The sequence below is a fragment of the Lichenostomus cassidix genome, chromosome 2, assembly GCF_008360975.1.
Source record: "Lichenostomus cassidix isolate B80296 chromosome 2, HeHo_3.0, whole genome shotgun sequence".
In the NCBI taxonomy this organism is placed as follows: domain Eukaryota; kingdom Metazoa; phylum Chordata; class Aves; order Passeriformes; family Meliphagidae; genus Lichenostomus; species Lichenostomus cassidix.
In genome coordinates this window covers 63,323,054-63,339,992 of record NC_139482.1, presented here as the reverse complement: position 1 = coordinate 63,339,992, position 16,939 = coordinate 63,323,054, and the positions used below count along the sequence as shown (strand labels likewise).

The 16,939-nt window shown below is 42.6% G+C and overlaps 1 protein-coding gene across 2 annotated transcripts in view; it reads right to left on the bottom strand.

The window, feature by feature from the left end:
- GMPR (guanosine monophosphate reductase) overlaps positions 1-16,939 on the bottom strand; it is a 47,478-nt gene that overhangs the window by 21,033 nt on the left and 9,506 nt on the right. For both annotated transcript variants that reach the window (XM_085051856.1, XM_085051857.1), the window contains exons 5-7: positions 11,461-11,542; positions 8,761-8,867; positions 3,158-3,200 (exon numbers count right to left, since the gene is read on the bottom strand). In XM_085051856.1, coding sequence (XP_084907982.1) covers positions 3,158-3,200; positions 8,761-8,867; positions 11,461-11,542 — 232 coding nt within the window. The remainder of the gene's footprint in view (positions 1-3,157; positions 3,201-8,760; positions 8,868-11,460; positions 11,543-16,939) is intronic.

Sequence of the window (16,939 nt, the reverse complement as noted above, 5' to 3'; positions counted from 1 at the left end):
CAGCCGAGCCAGTGAGCCTTTGCAACAGTAGATATACACACAGCTATTGAAAACAGGAGAAAAGGCCAGCGAGATCTGCTATAGTTTGGAACTAGTGTATGTCCCCAGTTGACTTTTCCATATGATTTTTCCTTCCCCTTCCTTCCCTGCTCCTCCATCTCTTCTCACCACTGCTGTAAGGAACAGCGGTAATGCGTTAAAGATGCTGGCATAGGATTTAAAAGGCACATTCTTTCCTGGCTCCATCACAAAAAATATATGACCTCAGGCAATTGAACTTAGTGTTTCTGTGCTTTGACTTCTCATCATTAAAAAAGGAGGCAGTAGTGCCTCCCTGGTGCATTCTGAGAAATGTGTTCATGTTATCAGCCTTTCCAAGGGTTCAGTTATATGAACCATCTGAGAGCCCAGCATAAAGTTCTTTCATGCTTTCTCTCATTCCTGCATCAAAACAGCTCTTTTCTTTCCTATCAACCTACGTCTTTTTCATTATCATCTCTAACACCCAGGTGGCAGTGACATCTTCAGTTTACCAAATGCATACAAAGTTCCCATCTAACAGTTCCAGAATTCCAGCAGTCTCTCCCAAAGCATGTTTCTCCCAGCATTTTTGTCCCTCACCTTCAGTGCTTCCCTGCTCCTTGCATTTTAAAATAGGCTTTTACCTTTTTTCCCCTCTGTCAAAATGCCCCATCTGCCTCTGAGTCCTGACACCAGTCAATGGTGTCACCTTAAAGCTTCTCAACATTTATTTCTTGGTTCTTCACAGTTTTCTACTTGCATTCAATCCACTCTACTCGTCCTGTTTCCATGAACTTGCCTCTCCAGTCACACCTTCAGTGCTAGTCTTCACATTTGGGACTCCCTCACACTTTCCATAATTCAAATGGATGCTTTGTCTCTGCTTTATAGCAAAGTGTCCTGTTCCATGAAGATTTTACAATGATCCACTGGGAAAGAGATAGCATAATTACTTTAACCAAATGCCTTCTTCAGGTCTCTTGCCCATGCTTTGTCCAGGCCTTCATCCCTAGATGAAACTGCACATCTGTGTGTTTTATCACCTCGTCTTCACTATCCAATATATTCATGTAACTCAAGCGTAGAGGTCTGTGCTAGACAATTCAGTATCAGAGCTTTGACTTGTAAATTTTGGGCATGCTGGTCACCTTCTATGATGCTCGGATAGCCAATCACTTCAGTAGCACTCAATAAACACTGACAGTAATAATGTTACCTCAAAGCTTATTTTACCACATACTTTTGACAAATGCACACCCGGGGCCAGCTCAGTCAGATGTTCACAGTGTGTCTACCTCAACTGTACATAACCACATACAGTAAGTTTATTGCCTCAGGGTCATCTCCATCATTTCCAGCTCTGTAACTGTGACACACGGTCAGACTCATCTGTCAGGGCCACTATCAAGAGTACAACTACTGCCTGTAAAATGTCAGCTTTCTGATGTTCCTCTGGTCCAAGGGATAATTCCGTGGTAGCCTTCAGACATGTACCACTGTGAATCCCAGCACATCTTGATGAATAGCAAAGCCAGAAGCTGCCTCTTCACAGGTTTCAGTCAGGTTTAGGTTCAGTTATCCCAAAGAGACTACAAGGATCTTTCAGGCATGTTATAAACACCACAAAGAAAAACATTTGAAACACTGTGAAGTTTGCTTCCTGTTGTTTTAACTTTTGGAAATGCTCTTGTTGAAGAAAGACCTTTCCCATGGGCCAGGTTTCTGTGCAGACAGCTGGGAATACAGTGAGGTCGCAGTCCCAGTTCACAAGCTCCCGAGGACCACACCACCAGTAAGAACTTGGTAAGCAGTGGAGCCACAGAGAGGCAGAACAAAGACCTCACTGCAGGCAGCATGTCAGAGTGAGGGCTGAAGAGAGGCTGAGCATTTTTTAATACAATCTTGTCTAAGAGGGTGGATGCTGCTGTTCAGCTATGTTGGAATCACCCAACTGCAAGTTATCTATTCCCCACATCACATCACCACAGGGTAACACAAGGGTTATGTGAAATCGCACATTCCTTGCTGGTAGCAATCACTCCACAGCTGTGCTTAGAATTCTCTAATTAAGTCTTCCTTGTCATCTGACCTGTCTCAAAACAGGAGCTGTCTGTAAATTTAGATTTTCGTTTCAACCTTTCCAGGAGACCTAGAGTTTTTCTTGGCAGGTCTGTAATCTGAGTTTAGGCCTGCATCTACTTTCCATACTTGTAAAGGTTCCTACAAAGCACACATTCTGTATCATATTGTGCTATCTCTTGTTTTCATACCACCCTGAAATCCCAATGAGAGACTGTGCTGTCCCACTGTGTTCCAGGCATCACCCTACTTGACACCTCCAAAGAGTCTGGTATTGTGGGAGGCAGGGGAGTGCCTTTAAATGTCTTGTCATCTTGGGATGCATTTAGTGCCTGCTTCCCATATGCTGCTATAACAAGGTTATGGCTAAGTGACAATCATGAGTTTGACCCCACCATACCAACATAATTTTCACGCCCAGCAGACAATACTCACAGATTAAATCCTCTATTCTATCACTAAGAGCTGGTGTAATTCACTGAATTTACTGGTTACAGTAGTTAATTTTGCTTTTACATGAAAGCAAAATCTGTTAATTATTAACTTCGATGTTTTAGACATCTGCCTAGCTCTAGAGGATATAGTATAAATAAAATCTCATCTCTTCAAGTGGACAGCTGATCCCAAGAACATCTCTAAGGATCGGGCCTGCTTTTTTGTTTTGTTCTTCCATCCAACATGCATTCCACCAGCTCTTCTTCCACTCAAGGTTCAGGTCAGCCAGATCTAGCAATATTACAGGCATCTTTGAACTCTACTCAGAAGAAAGCCTCATCACTTTTCTTTGTATTACTCTCCCAGTGGCTCTATCTCATACACCTGGCAGATAATTTCTAAATAGCACTTCAACCCCCCTATGTTTTGCACTGCAGAATTTGGACTGTCTGTTCCAAAGAGCAAATTAATGCCTGGTGCATTAATTTCACTGGAGTCACCCGCAGGGATGAAAGTAACCTACTGCTAAGTGATTACACATTCAGGGTCAAACTGATTCCTGCATCCCTGCTGCCAGGGGAGCTGGAGACAAGTGGGGGGTGTCATAACACACTGTCCTTACCAAATGCTTTGGCGACATCTCCTGGGCAGTTGCATCCTCCATCCTGCACAAAGGAAAAACAACAGTGAGTGGCAGCGAGGTCACTCAGGGACCCAGTGAGCACTGGAGCTCTGTGACCTGCAACACTGTGGCCCCTGCTCAGGAACAATGTGTCAAGAGAGCTGACCGTGCACTTGCTATGTATCATCTTGGCTGTGTTTTCAGGGAATCCAGTTGATCTTTTCCACTGCTGTCCTCCTTCAGGCTCACCTACTTTACTGTATAGTCTACTGATAATACCACCGGTAACAGCAGCAATACAGATTCCTGACTGCAAGTTTCCAAATCCCAGAAACCAGAAAACAAAACTTCCTTTAATTATTTGAATCATCCCCTGCCATTTTAATGAAAGGCTGTGTGATGCAGAAGTACCACAAGCCTCTACCTTAAACCACGGAAGACATTTAAAATAACTTTCTCAGCAATTTACAATACATTAAAAGGTCACAGTGGGAGGGGTGAGGGAATATACCACCAACTATGTTGGATTTTAATCTGATAATCTCTAAGAAAGCTGGTTCATATAATCTTTGGTAAGTGAAAATGACCTTCTCATCCTGGGCTTGGTAAGGAAACAACAGCACTCTGGATCTGTAGATTTTAGACCTATGCATTTCAGTTTCAATGCAAAGCACTGGCTGATGAAGTGGTTTCAGTTGAGGGGAGGGAAATTGTGCATGTGTGATAGAGTTGTAAAAATGGGAATGGAACACAGCAGAGCTCATCATGTGCTATGGTTCTTTAGGATTTGTAAAGGTCTGAGCACCAGATGAAAGATTCTTTTCTCTGCACAGTCATTGTACCAGGAGAGCTCCCCATTCCTTTGATGATCTGGATCTGTTGCAGACTGCCAAGAGCTTTCCTGCTTTTGAAGCTATCCCCCAGACTGGCCAGTTACCTCACATTGTTTCACCTCCCTGTTTGCAGAAATACACGGCTGTGTATGACCTCTGGCCAAGCACAGCCAGACACCCCCAGCATCAGCCACATTAGAGCTGGCTTTGATGGGCAGCTGGCAGCAGGGCTGTGGGTTAGGAACTCTGCGTGCCCAGGAAAGGATTCAGACACAAACTGAGCAGGTGGATCCAAAAGTGAGTGGCTTTTCAAAGGGCACCCCACTGCAAACAACACCTGGTACAACTTTAAAGGCTTTTATTCCATTTGCTGATAACCTCTAGCATATTATGCCTTTTGCTGAGCTTAGACACCCTTGCTGTCAGCTCCAGAAATGAGTGCTGGGCTGACAGCTGAATCTCTCTCCTCTTAAGGGCCCTGCTTGTGCAATTCTTTCCCTCTAACGAGTCTGTCACAGCCTGGAGGAGGGTGGGTGTGAGTGTGCGTGCCTGTGTCAGGGGAGGAAGAGCCAGGGTAGAAAGAAGGGTCTAATCACGTTCAAAGGACAGTTTTAGGGCTCTAACTGTCAGAGAGACACTGGCTATGACTGCTCTCTGGTAGGTGGGTTGCAGTCAAGTGTCGTTGTGTGGCTCAGAGTCTGACTTTCATAAGTAACCCAGCAGTGGCAGTGATGAAGGTTTTATGCTTTCAGAAGTACCATGAGGATGGGGGGCCTTACTGTGTAACCATTAATCATCAGCTTCAAAAAATATCACTTTAAGTGCTACCAAATTACAAAATGCTGAGCAGTTAATAGACTTGCCCAAAAGCTCATGAACTACCACGTAAGATAAAAGGAACCAAAAATGATGATTCACAGCACTTCTTTATCTGTAGGTATTTCTAGTTACTTCAGATAAGCAAGTAAATGTAGTGATTCACAGAAAGGGAAACAAAAAGGAAACTAAGCAGTTATATCAGAAGATGCTATATAATAAAGCTATATGCAATAAAGCACTTCATTCCATGTGAAAAATCAGGCACTCTGTTTACAAAGTAAGAATGTTCTGCTGCTGCATTGCCTCAGAAGCTTCAGCTTGTCTGCAATTCAGCTTGTCGCAACAGTGCACTGGGTCTGGGTTCAAAATGACTTGTAGATGGCTTCAGTTACGGAGCTTGCTGCAGGCTCAGCCTCTACCTCAGAACCCTGGGGAAATTTATCTGTACAAATCCACCTCTGAATTCAGGAGAACAGGCATAATTCCAAACTAAGCCCACTTGAAAGGATTATGGTCATGAACGTGTAAGAGGGCATGACTCTGAGCGAAGTAGGTGCTAGGAAGAAGGAGGGGAGAAAGCAGCTTTCCAGTTAACAGAACTACCTCAGTGTGGCTGAAGTAATGTTATTGTCCCCAGTCTTGTTCTCCAGATAGATAAGCCATTTTACAGCCACAAAATTTAGCCCAAGGAAAAAAAAAACAGCATGGAAAACCAGTATCCACTGGTTGAACATTTAGTATTATATGCAAATTATAATGAGTTTATAACTATGATTTATCTTTCAAGCAACCTTTGTAATAAGCTGCATAACCAGGGCTTTCTGCAGTATCAGCAAACAGTTATTTTTTATGCAGACGAGATATAAAGTATGTGGCATATACGGCAGTAAAAACAATACATATGATGGTTTATTCTGCACTACATATATTGGGTATATTTCTATGTGGAAAGTGTTCTGTGTAGAAGAAAAGACAGTATGGCAGTAGCTGGGTGAAGAACCCCTTAGTCATTCTTTTCACTGAATGCTGGAGACCCATCACCCAGGCAGGGTGAAGGAGACACAGGGATCTCTGTCAAATGATAGCCACATGAGAGAGGACAAATGCATGGCTGCTTTCCATTCCCCACATTGCTGACTTACTAGAATACGTGACTGCCTCTCTGTCCAGCAGAGGAGTTCTCTGACCTACAAGAAACAGAAACTTTATCTTGTGCAGGGCCCCTCCACTGTAACTCACTGCAGCACTTTCTCAAGGCCAATGGATTAGCAAGAATGAAAATTGAGACTACTGGCTCCCAGACAAACAGCACGGGACAGAAACTGCGCCTGTATCTTAGGGAGGCTTTCCTCTCTGCTTTCAGTGAGTCATGAAAGATTCATTTCTGAGGTGAGCTTTGAGTCTTACAGATAATTTAGCATGAGGAAAGTAACTGGTGCAATTTTACCTCCTAGTTCTCTGTGTAAGTGACTAGAGAGACACCAGGCGTTCACTTGGACTATCATGTTTGCCTGAAAATTGTCACCTTCTTTGTCAACATATCAGCTCCAAAATTCATACATGGTAACTTCTATAATAGGAATGTTTAAAATCCCAGTTTGTGCTCCCATCCTAGCAGAGCTCCTGAAGATCAGGGCTCAGTCATGCTGTGTTCCCTGCAGTGCCTATACTGTGCTCAGCACCACCACTTCCTCATTCTGAGAGCAAGACTTCTTTTCCTTCATATGGAAGTTGTACAAATATAACAAGAATGAGGAGCAATTTGATGAAAGAACTGGACAAGACAGAAGTGGATACAAGAAAGTGCCCCAAGGCACAAACCTATATCACACCATTAGCTATAATCTACATCAAGTTATCTGGCAGGTTTTGAATCTTTTCACCTCCTTCCGGCTACTTCCTTACCAATAGAACAAAAAAATTACCAGACCCATTTTCTCCTGACGAATTGACATAGATAGCTGTGGTAATACTCTGCTTGTAGGAATTTCTTTTGGCTCAGGCAGGGTGTGCCCCTTCTTCAAACCCCAGGAAAACAGCAGTGAGACATTTTGAGGGATGCCATGTATACTCGTTGCCACCAGACCCAATTCTATACTTAGGATTGCCGCCATATGGTATTATTCTGTCATGAGGATACCTCTCTTCCATTATATTCTTACCAGAGCTCTGGCAACAACCATGCAGTCCAGCCTTTCCCTAATACACCAGTACCCATCTGAATGCTTGGAATTCAGGCATAATATCCTTACCCTTACTTTACTCTCCTTAGATTGGGTGACAGAGTTGAGCTGAAGTGATGTTAGAGACCCCAGCTGCAGCTGAAGATATTTCTCTTGGCCCAAATGTTGTAGTAGATAGGTATCAAATTGCCCTCCTATATTCCCCCACAATGTCTAGGGGGATGATATGTGTGGGATCACTGAAACCTAAGCAGGTCAAGAACTAATCCATTCCCAAAGCAGTAAAGGAGATACAGTACAGAACCATCCAATTTTTCAACAGTCTAAATACACACTCCCTGTTTTCTTGTAAAATCAGGATAACAGCATTCTTCTGAGGGCTGCTAGCAGAAAACGATTATTGCAAAACTAGGATGGGTCTCTGAGCACCACTGCCAGGATGACACCTATACTTAGCCAGCCTTCATAGTAACAAGTGAGGCTTTCATGCTCTATTGAAAACATGTTCTACTGTCTGCTATAGACAGAAACATTTGCAATACCGCCCAAGTCATAAAAATCACAGACTGCTTTTCTTTTTCTCTGCAAAATTCATATGGAGGAGTCACAGAGAGAAGGGAATGCATATTCATTAACAATAAAGAGCAGGAGTGATCTGACTGTAACACGTGTTCCTGCTCCATTATCCTCCAAGAGATACAGTCAAACCCTTTGCCCATCCCCAGTCAGTTTGTTCTCCTCTCACCTCCCTCCTCAACAACACAACACACACTCTTCCTCACATGGATACTAAACAACTGCGTCGAAGAAACCAGGGCCTTCCAGTGACTTCACTTGGCAGAAGATCTAAAACCCAGTGTGTGGTCTCTCCTAGGTCTGCAGAGGCAGGCTGCTGGTTGTGAGGGTACCTGTGAGCACAGCACAGGTGAGCCCCTGGGCCACACCCATGAGCAGCTGCCTCACAGGCAGCCTGCAGAGGCTGTGCCAGCCTGACACGGCCAGGGCACGCTGACTGCCTGTGTGTGCCCAAGCACAAGAGACCTTTGGTGCTGCAGACTGCACCCTAGCTCAGTCTGGGGCCATGCTTACCAATTTACTTTCTCTGCATGAGGTGAATCTGGTCTTGCTGGTGGAGTGGAAAGTGCCATTAGCAGGCAAAACAGACAGATGCTCTTTTTCCTCCACAGGCTTGTTATTTCCCCAGAGCTTGGTGAGAATCTAAGTGGCTCACTTGCCAGCTGTGCTCAAAAGAGCCACCTCAAGCACTCCTGCCCATGGGCAAAGAGCTCTGTGAGGATGCCATCTGAATCAATCCAACTAGGGCACGGATGGGCTCGCATCATTTTACCTTGTATTCCCCTCTGCTGCCTGCCTGCCACTCAGTCACACTCCCTGAGGAAAGCCATGTTTACATTCCACTCCTTTTTCAGAAGTCTTTCATAGCAATTACTGCTTGCGTTTCAACAGTGAAACGCAAGCTTCCTATCAAGCTTCCTATTCTGTTCATGTAAAGCTTACTCCATATTCAGGGAGTAAGAAGTAGATTTCCAAAGGCATAAACAGGAATGAGGTGCCCATGTGTTTTTAATGTTAGAGGGAATTGGTTTCTTTACATCTGGATCTCCACTGACTGTCCCAGGAGCTAATAAAGGAGTCAACTGGAGATGACAGAGGGACAGGCTTTAACACGCAGGGTATTAGACTGCTTGATTCTCCTATTCCATAAAGATTTGCATAGTGGGAATCAGAGTGGATGATAGTTACTTACAGAGATGATATGTCCTTTCAAGCCATGTGCTGAGTCTGCACACTCAATAACAGCACTTAGCTGAGGATAGCCCACCCCTGTCTTAATCCGAGTGGTACACACAGAACCTAGACAAGAGAAAGAGAGGAATAAACACAGCCCATTAGGATGACAGAAATTATACAGAAAAAATGTGTTTCTATCAGCATTATTTTTCTCTCAAGAAATCTCTATTGCCAATGCTGGCTTCTCACAGACAAAAGGAACAAACAGGGTTTTGAAATGCTCTCACAGCACTTCATGGGAGTTGTGGCTCAGGAGACTAATGTCCCCCCTTGCTTTTCCAGGGCAAGACCCAGGATAGATCCCATCAGTAATGCTTCTCAGTAAGGGAATTACTGCATCACAAGAAAGCAAATCTGACTGAGGTGCCTGATGCGAGGGACAAAAGGACCAGAATCACAATCTGTGAGACTCAGCAGTAGCATTTATTACCTGAATACTTCTTCTAATAAATATTTCTATCTCCTTTCTACATGTTTTAAGAAACAATTCTCTGGTAAAATAGAAGCTTTTTTTTTTTGGTAACAATTTTCCCATATTTTGTTTAATACTGAAGGCAGAAATATTTGGTTGATTGCAATTTTTGGGAATATAAAAAAATCAGCATACAGCATTTAACAAGTGAGATAAGTAATCATCTGAAAGTTGCATAGTGTAACATAAGGGGAAATATATTAATTATATATAATAAATTAACTACATGATTTATACACATACATTGTGCACACATGTATGTATAGATAAAAATATAGCTATATATATATATATATATAAAAACCAATTTAATGATAATTCAGCACAGCAACATGGCTACAGCCCTTCTGGAATACCTTCCATATTTTTTACCTCATATTAAGAGTCAAAAGGAAGACTGCTTTTTGCCAGTCAAGGTCCTGTAATTTAGGATACAAACCTAAAAGGTGTGCATGATAACAAGAACTTAAAAACAGATTCTAAACCAAATGCAGTGAAATCTGGATCCCTTCACTCAGCTCATATCCAGGTATATTCAAGCTACCAGTAAAGCAACAGTTACCAAAAATCCTTCCCAGAACTGACAAAAAGAAAACACTGAGAAAAATTCTTGCAAAGTAGGAGGAAATCTAGTTTTAATATAATCTCCACAGGGCATGTACTTTACAGTGTATGTAATGCTTCATAATAAAACATTTTATTATTACTTGTTGTTACTTGTGGGTTTGTGTGGTCAACTTGCACAGATCTGTTCAGGAAAATCTCCAGGGAGGACTATACAGCATTTACTCATATTTTCGTGTTTGAGGCTAGAAACTCTAATTATTCTTCTTTTAAATCTTAATTTGCCTGTGACAATTACACTATGACATCTCTGTTTTGTACTCTTCATGTATTTTGCAGTATTTATTGTTTGATATCTTCCCGGGCACAACTGCAACCTTTATTATTACATCATTTTCTCTGCTCAAGTTATCCATTCATAGACCATCACTATTGGCACCGCAGAGTAAACAATCTGCCTGCATTGCACTGGCTGATCACAGCTATACTGTCAGTGGCATTTGTGTTAGCCACTTTAAAATCTAGCCCACATATGGTGACTCCAGCTGCAGTCTAAGAAGAAAATAGCAAGAGAAGGAACATGTGAAGGAAGGTGCAAGGAGGGAAAAAAAAAAGGAAGAGTATGGCAGTGTATGCCAGACAACAATATTAGGGAAGGGAAGATTGGAAAAATGTTGGAAAACGCAGTTTTCCAGCAAAACTCATGCTAACTGAGCAGGGCTGAGCAAGGCTTTAGTATTCCCAGGCCTCAGTAAAATTCCAACAAGCTGCAGTGGTTTGTTTGCCTGAGAATGTTCTGTGGGAAGAATGCCATGAGAAAGATTAGGAGTCAGGAGTGTTATGAGAAAAGAATAAGGGAGTTAGCAGGAGGATCCCTGAATGTGTGAGAACAGCTGCAGGTGTGTGTGTGTGTCTATAATTAGAAATGTCTGTAACAGTATATAAGTCTCTCGTTTGGTGAAATAAAATGGAGCTTACTTTATATCTCATATTGAGAGTGCCGTGAGTTTCCCTCCCGTCGTATCTCGTTAGAAAAACACTGGAAGAAGTTTAGGGTACTCTCATTTCTCCATGGAAACGTTAGAGCAATAGATAGCATGTAAGTGCATTAATGTAAATTTTAGCTCCCAGGCAACAATAAGAGGTAGAGGTAAAGTTAACCATATTTCACAATTAACGCCATTTCACCTTTGAAGACACTGACAAGGGTAACGTCAGCTTCACAGAACACCCATCTTTCCTTGATAGAAGTGGATACCTGAACACAGTATCCTTTGAGCTTCAGCTGGGATGACTCATCCTCTTTTCAACAGGCTAGAAAAGTGTTCCTAAACACATGTTATCGGTGATAATGTCAGGAACTTAGGCAGCCCAGTGCTTCCAATAATAGACATCTTCACTGACTGAAGGCGCAATATGCAACACTGTGCAGTACGAAACACTAGCACCCTGTCTACGTATTTCCTTAATACACTGTATGCAAGGTTGGTGGTACTTTATTGATCTGAGTGGATCTGGGCATTCTAACAGGCAAGAAAACAGCATTATACACTGGTTCCATCTGGACAATGTCCTCCATCCTCCACCAATGGTACCAAAAGCCACCCTTATTTGACTTACCTGGTCCAATACCCACTTTAATAATATCTGCTCCAGAAAGAATAAGTTCTTCTACCATCTCTCCTGTCACCACGTTGCCTGCCTAGACAGAAAGAACAGCATCACATGTACAGGAGATTTCAAGATGGCTGCAGTAAAGACTAAAGACAATAACGTAGTTTTTCCAGAGCTTTACAAGTGGAACTATACAGAGTATGGAAGAATATAGTTCACCATACTGTTCATTGCATGTGCCACAGAAATCAAACCAGTCATGCAGGTAAATTCTCCAGTCAAATGAATTTAACAATTAACCTGCAAACCCTGATCCTTAACTTACCACCAGGATATCTGTTTTGTCATCCATCCCCCTAATCCTCATCTAGAGGATCTCAACCACATAATCCCTAACCATAAGGGCTCTTCTCTCTTATATACAGTGAACTCCTCCACCTCTCCTGCCCTGCCTATCTGTCCTCAACAGCCTATGGACTTCCATGCCATTTGCCTAACTCATTTTGCAGGAAGATGTTCAGATCTTGTTTAAAATTCTGGAAAAAATCTTTTCTGTTAGGATTCAGCACTCTGCCCACTGAAAGAGCAAGGAAAGTACTGTTCTTCTAATTTTGTACACTGGTGCCAAGATTGGTATGTCTTGTACATACAGACTACATAAATCTGAGCATTCATACCATATACATACATTTGGTCGTAGTGATGCCAGTGGTTAAAAACAGGGTTTGGTTACCTCTGCATGACCTTTGCAGAGACACAGAGAGAATGCTGTTTAGGGTGATGTCTTCTTTGAAAGAATTTCTGCATTGATTTGTGTTCTTTACTGTATTTTTCCTTGCACTTCAATAGCTCTTTTCCTCCTTTTGCCTACACTGTTATCTTTGTTAAAAGTGAAGGCAGCTCCCTCAGCCTTTGTCTTACTTCTTCTAGAAATCTTCTATTGGCTCTGCACAGCCCTAATCAATTGCTTAGTCTTTGTCTGCCTTCATACCAGCCTTCCTTAAAGTCATACCAGACAGAACTTTCTTGAATCTGAGGAATGAGAACTGTCCACAGTGGTACAGATGAGTTCTCACCAAGGCTTTGTACAACACTCACCTTTTTTATATAAGTATCTTGCCTGACACACAAGAATGCATTTCCCTGTGTCACACTGGTGGCTCACAGTCACCCTGCCTCCAGGAACATTTACCTACTCGAAACTGTAGCAGAAACTTGTAGCACTTCACTTGGCATTGTGTTATCTATTCCTACAGTACAGTTTTTCATGCACAGTTTATTGATGTAGGGGCTCCCTTCTGTCAAGAGCTTCAGCTGGTATAGAGTATGGGGCCTGTAGCAATATACCATGAGATACAGATTCTTATGGCCCATGGATGCTGTGAACGCAGAGAATGCCAGTGTGATAAAACCACTGATACTTTTAAAAAGAGAAACTATGAAACAACCTTTTAGCACACACTTGGTAATTGGCTTTTAAAACTGGAGCAGTAAGTGCAGAAAGCTGCAGTCTGTGCCTATTCAGTTAAAGAAATATTTTGACGCAAGCTCAGTGTGACAAGACAGGGCCTTGTATGTCTCCAAATGTGGATCTGATGGATCAGCAGTCAGTGAAGCTAGAGATTAATTCCCTTGCCAGGAGTGTCCTCTGTCCAGATGACTTTTGGGGAAAAGACAGTCTTCAAAGAGCAAAGATTTCAAATGACGTTTGAATCCTATTCAAAGGAGATTTATGAGCTAAAACCAATGCTTTGAGTTACATTTGAAAACCAACTGTTACAGTACATTTTCCAACTATGCTGCAAAGGGCAGCACAAGGCAAATGAATGCTGACACAGCACATGCTGAACCGACTCACTATAGTTGTACTAACTGCGTTTTCGTACACTGAGGGAACATTGTACAGAAATGCAATTCTGTAAATTGCACCCCACCATTTAAGAAGGGTGTGAAAGTCTTTGAATGTGCCAGAAGAAGGTAGCAAAACTGGTGATGGGCCTGAAAGGCAGGTACTGTGGGGAGCAGCTGAGGCACTGGGTTTGTGTACCTTGGAGAGAAGGGGGCTGAGGAGTGACCTCATTGCTCATTACAACTTTCTGAGGAGGAGAAGTGGCGAGGGAGGCACTGAGGTCTCCCTGGCATCCAGTGACAGGATGCATATGAATGGCTCAAAGCTGTGTCCTTCAGGGAGGTTCAGACCTGACATGAGGAATCAGTTCTTAAGCAAGAGGGTGGGCAAACCTCAGAATGGGCTTCCTGGAGAGGTGGCCAATGCCCCATGCCTCTCAGTATCTAGATTCCCATGTCTTCCCTCACACCCTACTGGTAAGCTGGAGTAACACTGGCTTGCCTTCTGTCAGCAGAACCTCCCCGGACTCTCAAGACCTTTGATAGGTGATGAGAGGAGTTCTGCTCTAACATTTAGAGCTCCTTCAGTACTCTGGGACATTTAAAACCTACGTTTGGTTTGTATTTCAGCTCTGTGGCTTATCTCATGTCTACAGAATGTTCTTAACTAGAAAAACTGCACAAGGTAAACCTGCAGTTCCCCACATCACCTGTTCTGCACTTTGTAGCAAGATGGGCTATTCATTTGTGGAGATCTGAATTTAGATCCAGAGATGTTCAGAAAACCTCCTACATAATGATACTGCAGGACTTAGCAAGTGTAGCATTACTGATACGGGCAGAGCAGGAGGCAAATTCTAAAATCCTACTTCATATTTTCTTAGTTTTTATTCAAACATAACTCCTGCTGAAGTCAACAGAAAGGTACCCAGGGAATACTGGACAAGGCCTATTCTCCACTTACCGATTTCTGACTTGTACTTCACCATTTATTTACTTCTATTGAATTTTACTTCCCCCCTTTATTAGCTTGAAATAGCTGACAAGCCACCACCTGAAGCACTTATAAAAACAATGATACTATAAGGCAGCAATTTGTGGTCTATGATACAGGACCACTTAACTTTGCTCAAAAGAGCATGATATTAATTAAAAATAAAATAAAACAGAACACTCAGGAAATAAAGAATATATAATAGACACAATGTTTCAGCTAAGTGCTGCTTCCATTCTGCTCAGTGCTAATTTGTTACACTAATTAATACTGTACATTCCAAGGTGGGGTGATGGAGAGTGTGCCACTTAGGACATGAAAGAAGCAGTTTACCCTCTGGAAGGCAGATGACCACTTGTGCTGTAGGACACACAGCACATTAAAACTTGGTGAAATACTGGAGTACATGCAAAAGATTCAAAAACAGGAACAAGCAGGTATACAAGTCAGAGTTCCATGAGACTTGGGATCAAATACGTATTTAACTTAAACAGCAGTGTATTCTTATTAGCAGAGCATAGAGGGTTGTCAAACTGTCTCTTCAGAAATGCTAACCAGACGTTTACTGTTAAGTTACTGCTAGAAAATGTTGGAACTGCATATGTTGATTCAAAATGCTCATCCTAGCAGGGAAAAACACTTAGGTACCCAGCATACATTTTTTCCTGGAATGCATGTACACACATCAGTGAATTCTGTCTTTCTGAATCTGCAGATCCTCAACAAATTTTCAAGGAAGACGTGAAGCTCTACATAGCAGACTTCAACCTGCCAATGACAGGCTTGCTTCTTTTAGGTACCTTTTGCAGATCTCAGAGAACACAAAAAAACCACTACGAGAGAGGCACAGCTACCTGTATGTGAAGAGACCCCAGTATCACAGCTGAAGAATAGGGAAAGCTGTTTTCTCACATCCAGTTGAGCTCTGCTTTCACTGAAACCAATGCTTGCCCTACCACTGATGCCAATATGACAGCTAAATAGAGGCAAAAGGGCTTCTAAAGTCCCCACTGGTATGGTAAAGCCAGAATACTTCAACTAAAAAAAAAAATCTGAAAAGGTCAATATAGAAAGACTGAGACTACAGAAATGAAACCCTCTCAAAATTAACTTAAAAGAATAGAAAGCAATTGGAACCTGCACAGTCAAGTCCCTACAGACAATTTATTTTGTAGTGTGTTTACACAAGTAGTCAGGGAACACAGCAATGTGCACAAGTATTGTATCAGTGAAAACCACGCTCATCTTAATGATGAGCCCATGTCCCGATGCATTTCTAATCTGCTGCCGAATTTGCTTTCTTGAAAGTGATATAGTCCAGTAATTACCTTACCACTAATCTAACTTTGCTACCCTGCCAGTAAAATAACAGCACCAGTAACAACTGAAATTCACATAAGCTACTATGTTTTCAGTAGGGTCAGTTATTAGGGACTACAAATAATTACTCTGGCTATGGGCCTGGTCCTACACATTCAGGACAGCACTTAGATGTACCATCACTCAGTATGATGTTTCAAGTGAGCGCCACTCTGGGTCTTTCCAGCACTATCCAGGATGACTGAACTGTGGGTCAGTCCTGAGGAAAATCCTGGCCTCAGAAAAGTCAAAGGGCGTTTCCCTAATGACTTTAATCAGATTGAGATTTTACCTAACAGGATTATAAAGACTACGGCTTCTCTGACAGAGATACAAAATTAGTGAACACAGTAGGGCAGTGCCTCTGAATTTCAGTCAGGCATTTGATATTGTGCCTCATGAAAGCCTGCTATAAATATCAACTCATACTGCCTAAGACAGGAACATTGCTGCACTGATTGAAAGCTGCTGGCAAATGGCAATGGATCGAGCTGGGGAGAAGTGTCTATGACAGCAGTTCTCAAACTTTCTTCTTCTATCCTAGAAGAAAGCACAGTCTGTGCCTCCACATTATCAGGAAGACGGCCAAAGGACACTTCCCACCCACCAAAAGAAGGGGTGCTTAACCATGGGATGGGAGGGAGATGCCCTTTGCAAGGCTGAGCCATACCCAGTGTTTGCACTCAGTCCTGTGCCTGACCTGAGACAGGCTTGGCAGCATCACTGTCTGCTATCCTGGAATCCTGCCTAGCCCCTTGTCTGAGACCTCAGCCCTGGTGGACATGCCATTACTGCATTTACTCTGGTGTGTGTTCGAGGCATGAACTGGGAGCAGTCTGCATGGCTTTATCTGACTGAATCCTGCCTCCAACTAAGGCCTGGAAAAGTTCTGTGACTGACTCCAAGCTCCTGCTGTTTCCCTCTGCTTCTGCTTTGCAGTTGTGCTTATCTCCTTCTCCGGCCCACATCTTGTGGGTGCCACTGTATCTCCAAGTGTGCTCTTGCCTCATTCTTCTCCTTCCTGCCACACTCCCTGCTCCCCTCAGGGTTGCTCCTGTATAATGAACAAAGGAATACTATGAAAAGAAAAGTTCAGGATAAAAACTTGGCAAATCTTGCTGGCAAAGACATCTTGGCTTGTGAACAGACCTTCAGTGTGATGGAACAACCCTAACATCCACAATTAAACTAATAAATAAGGACTATGCAACTTGTAATACAAAGTCTCTGATCTTCAATCACAAATGTTGACTAAAGGTTTTATCCAGACTTGAGCAAGCATGT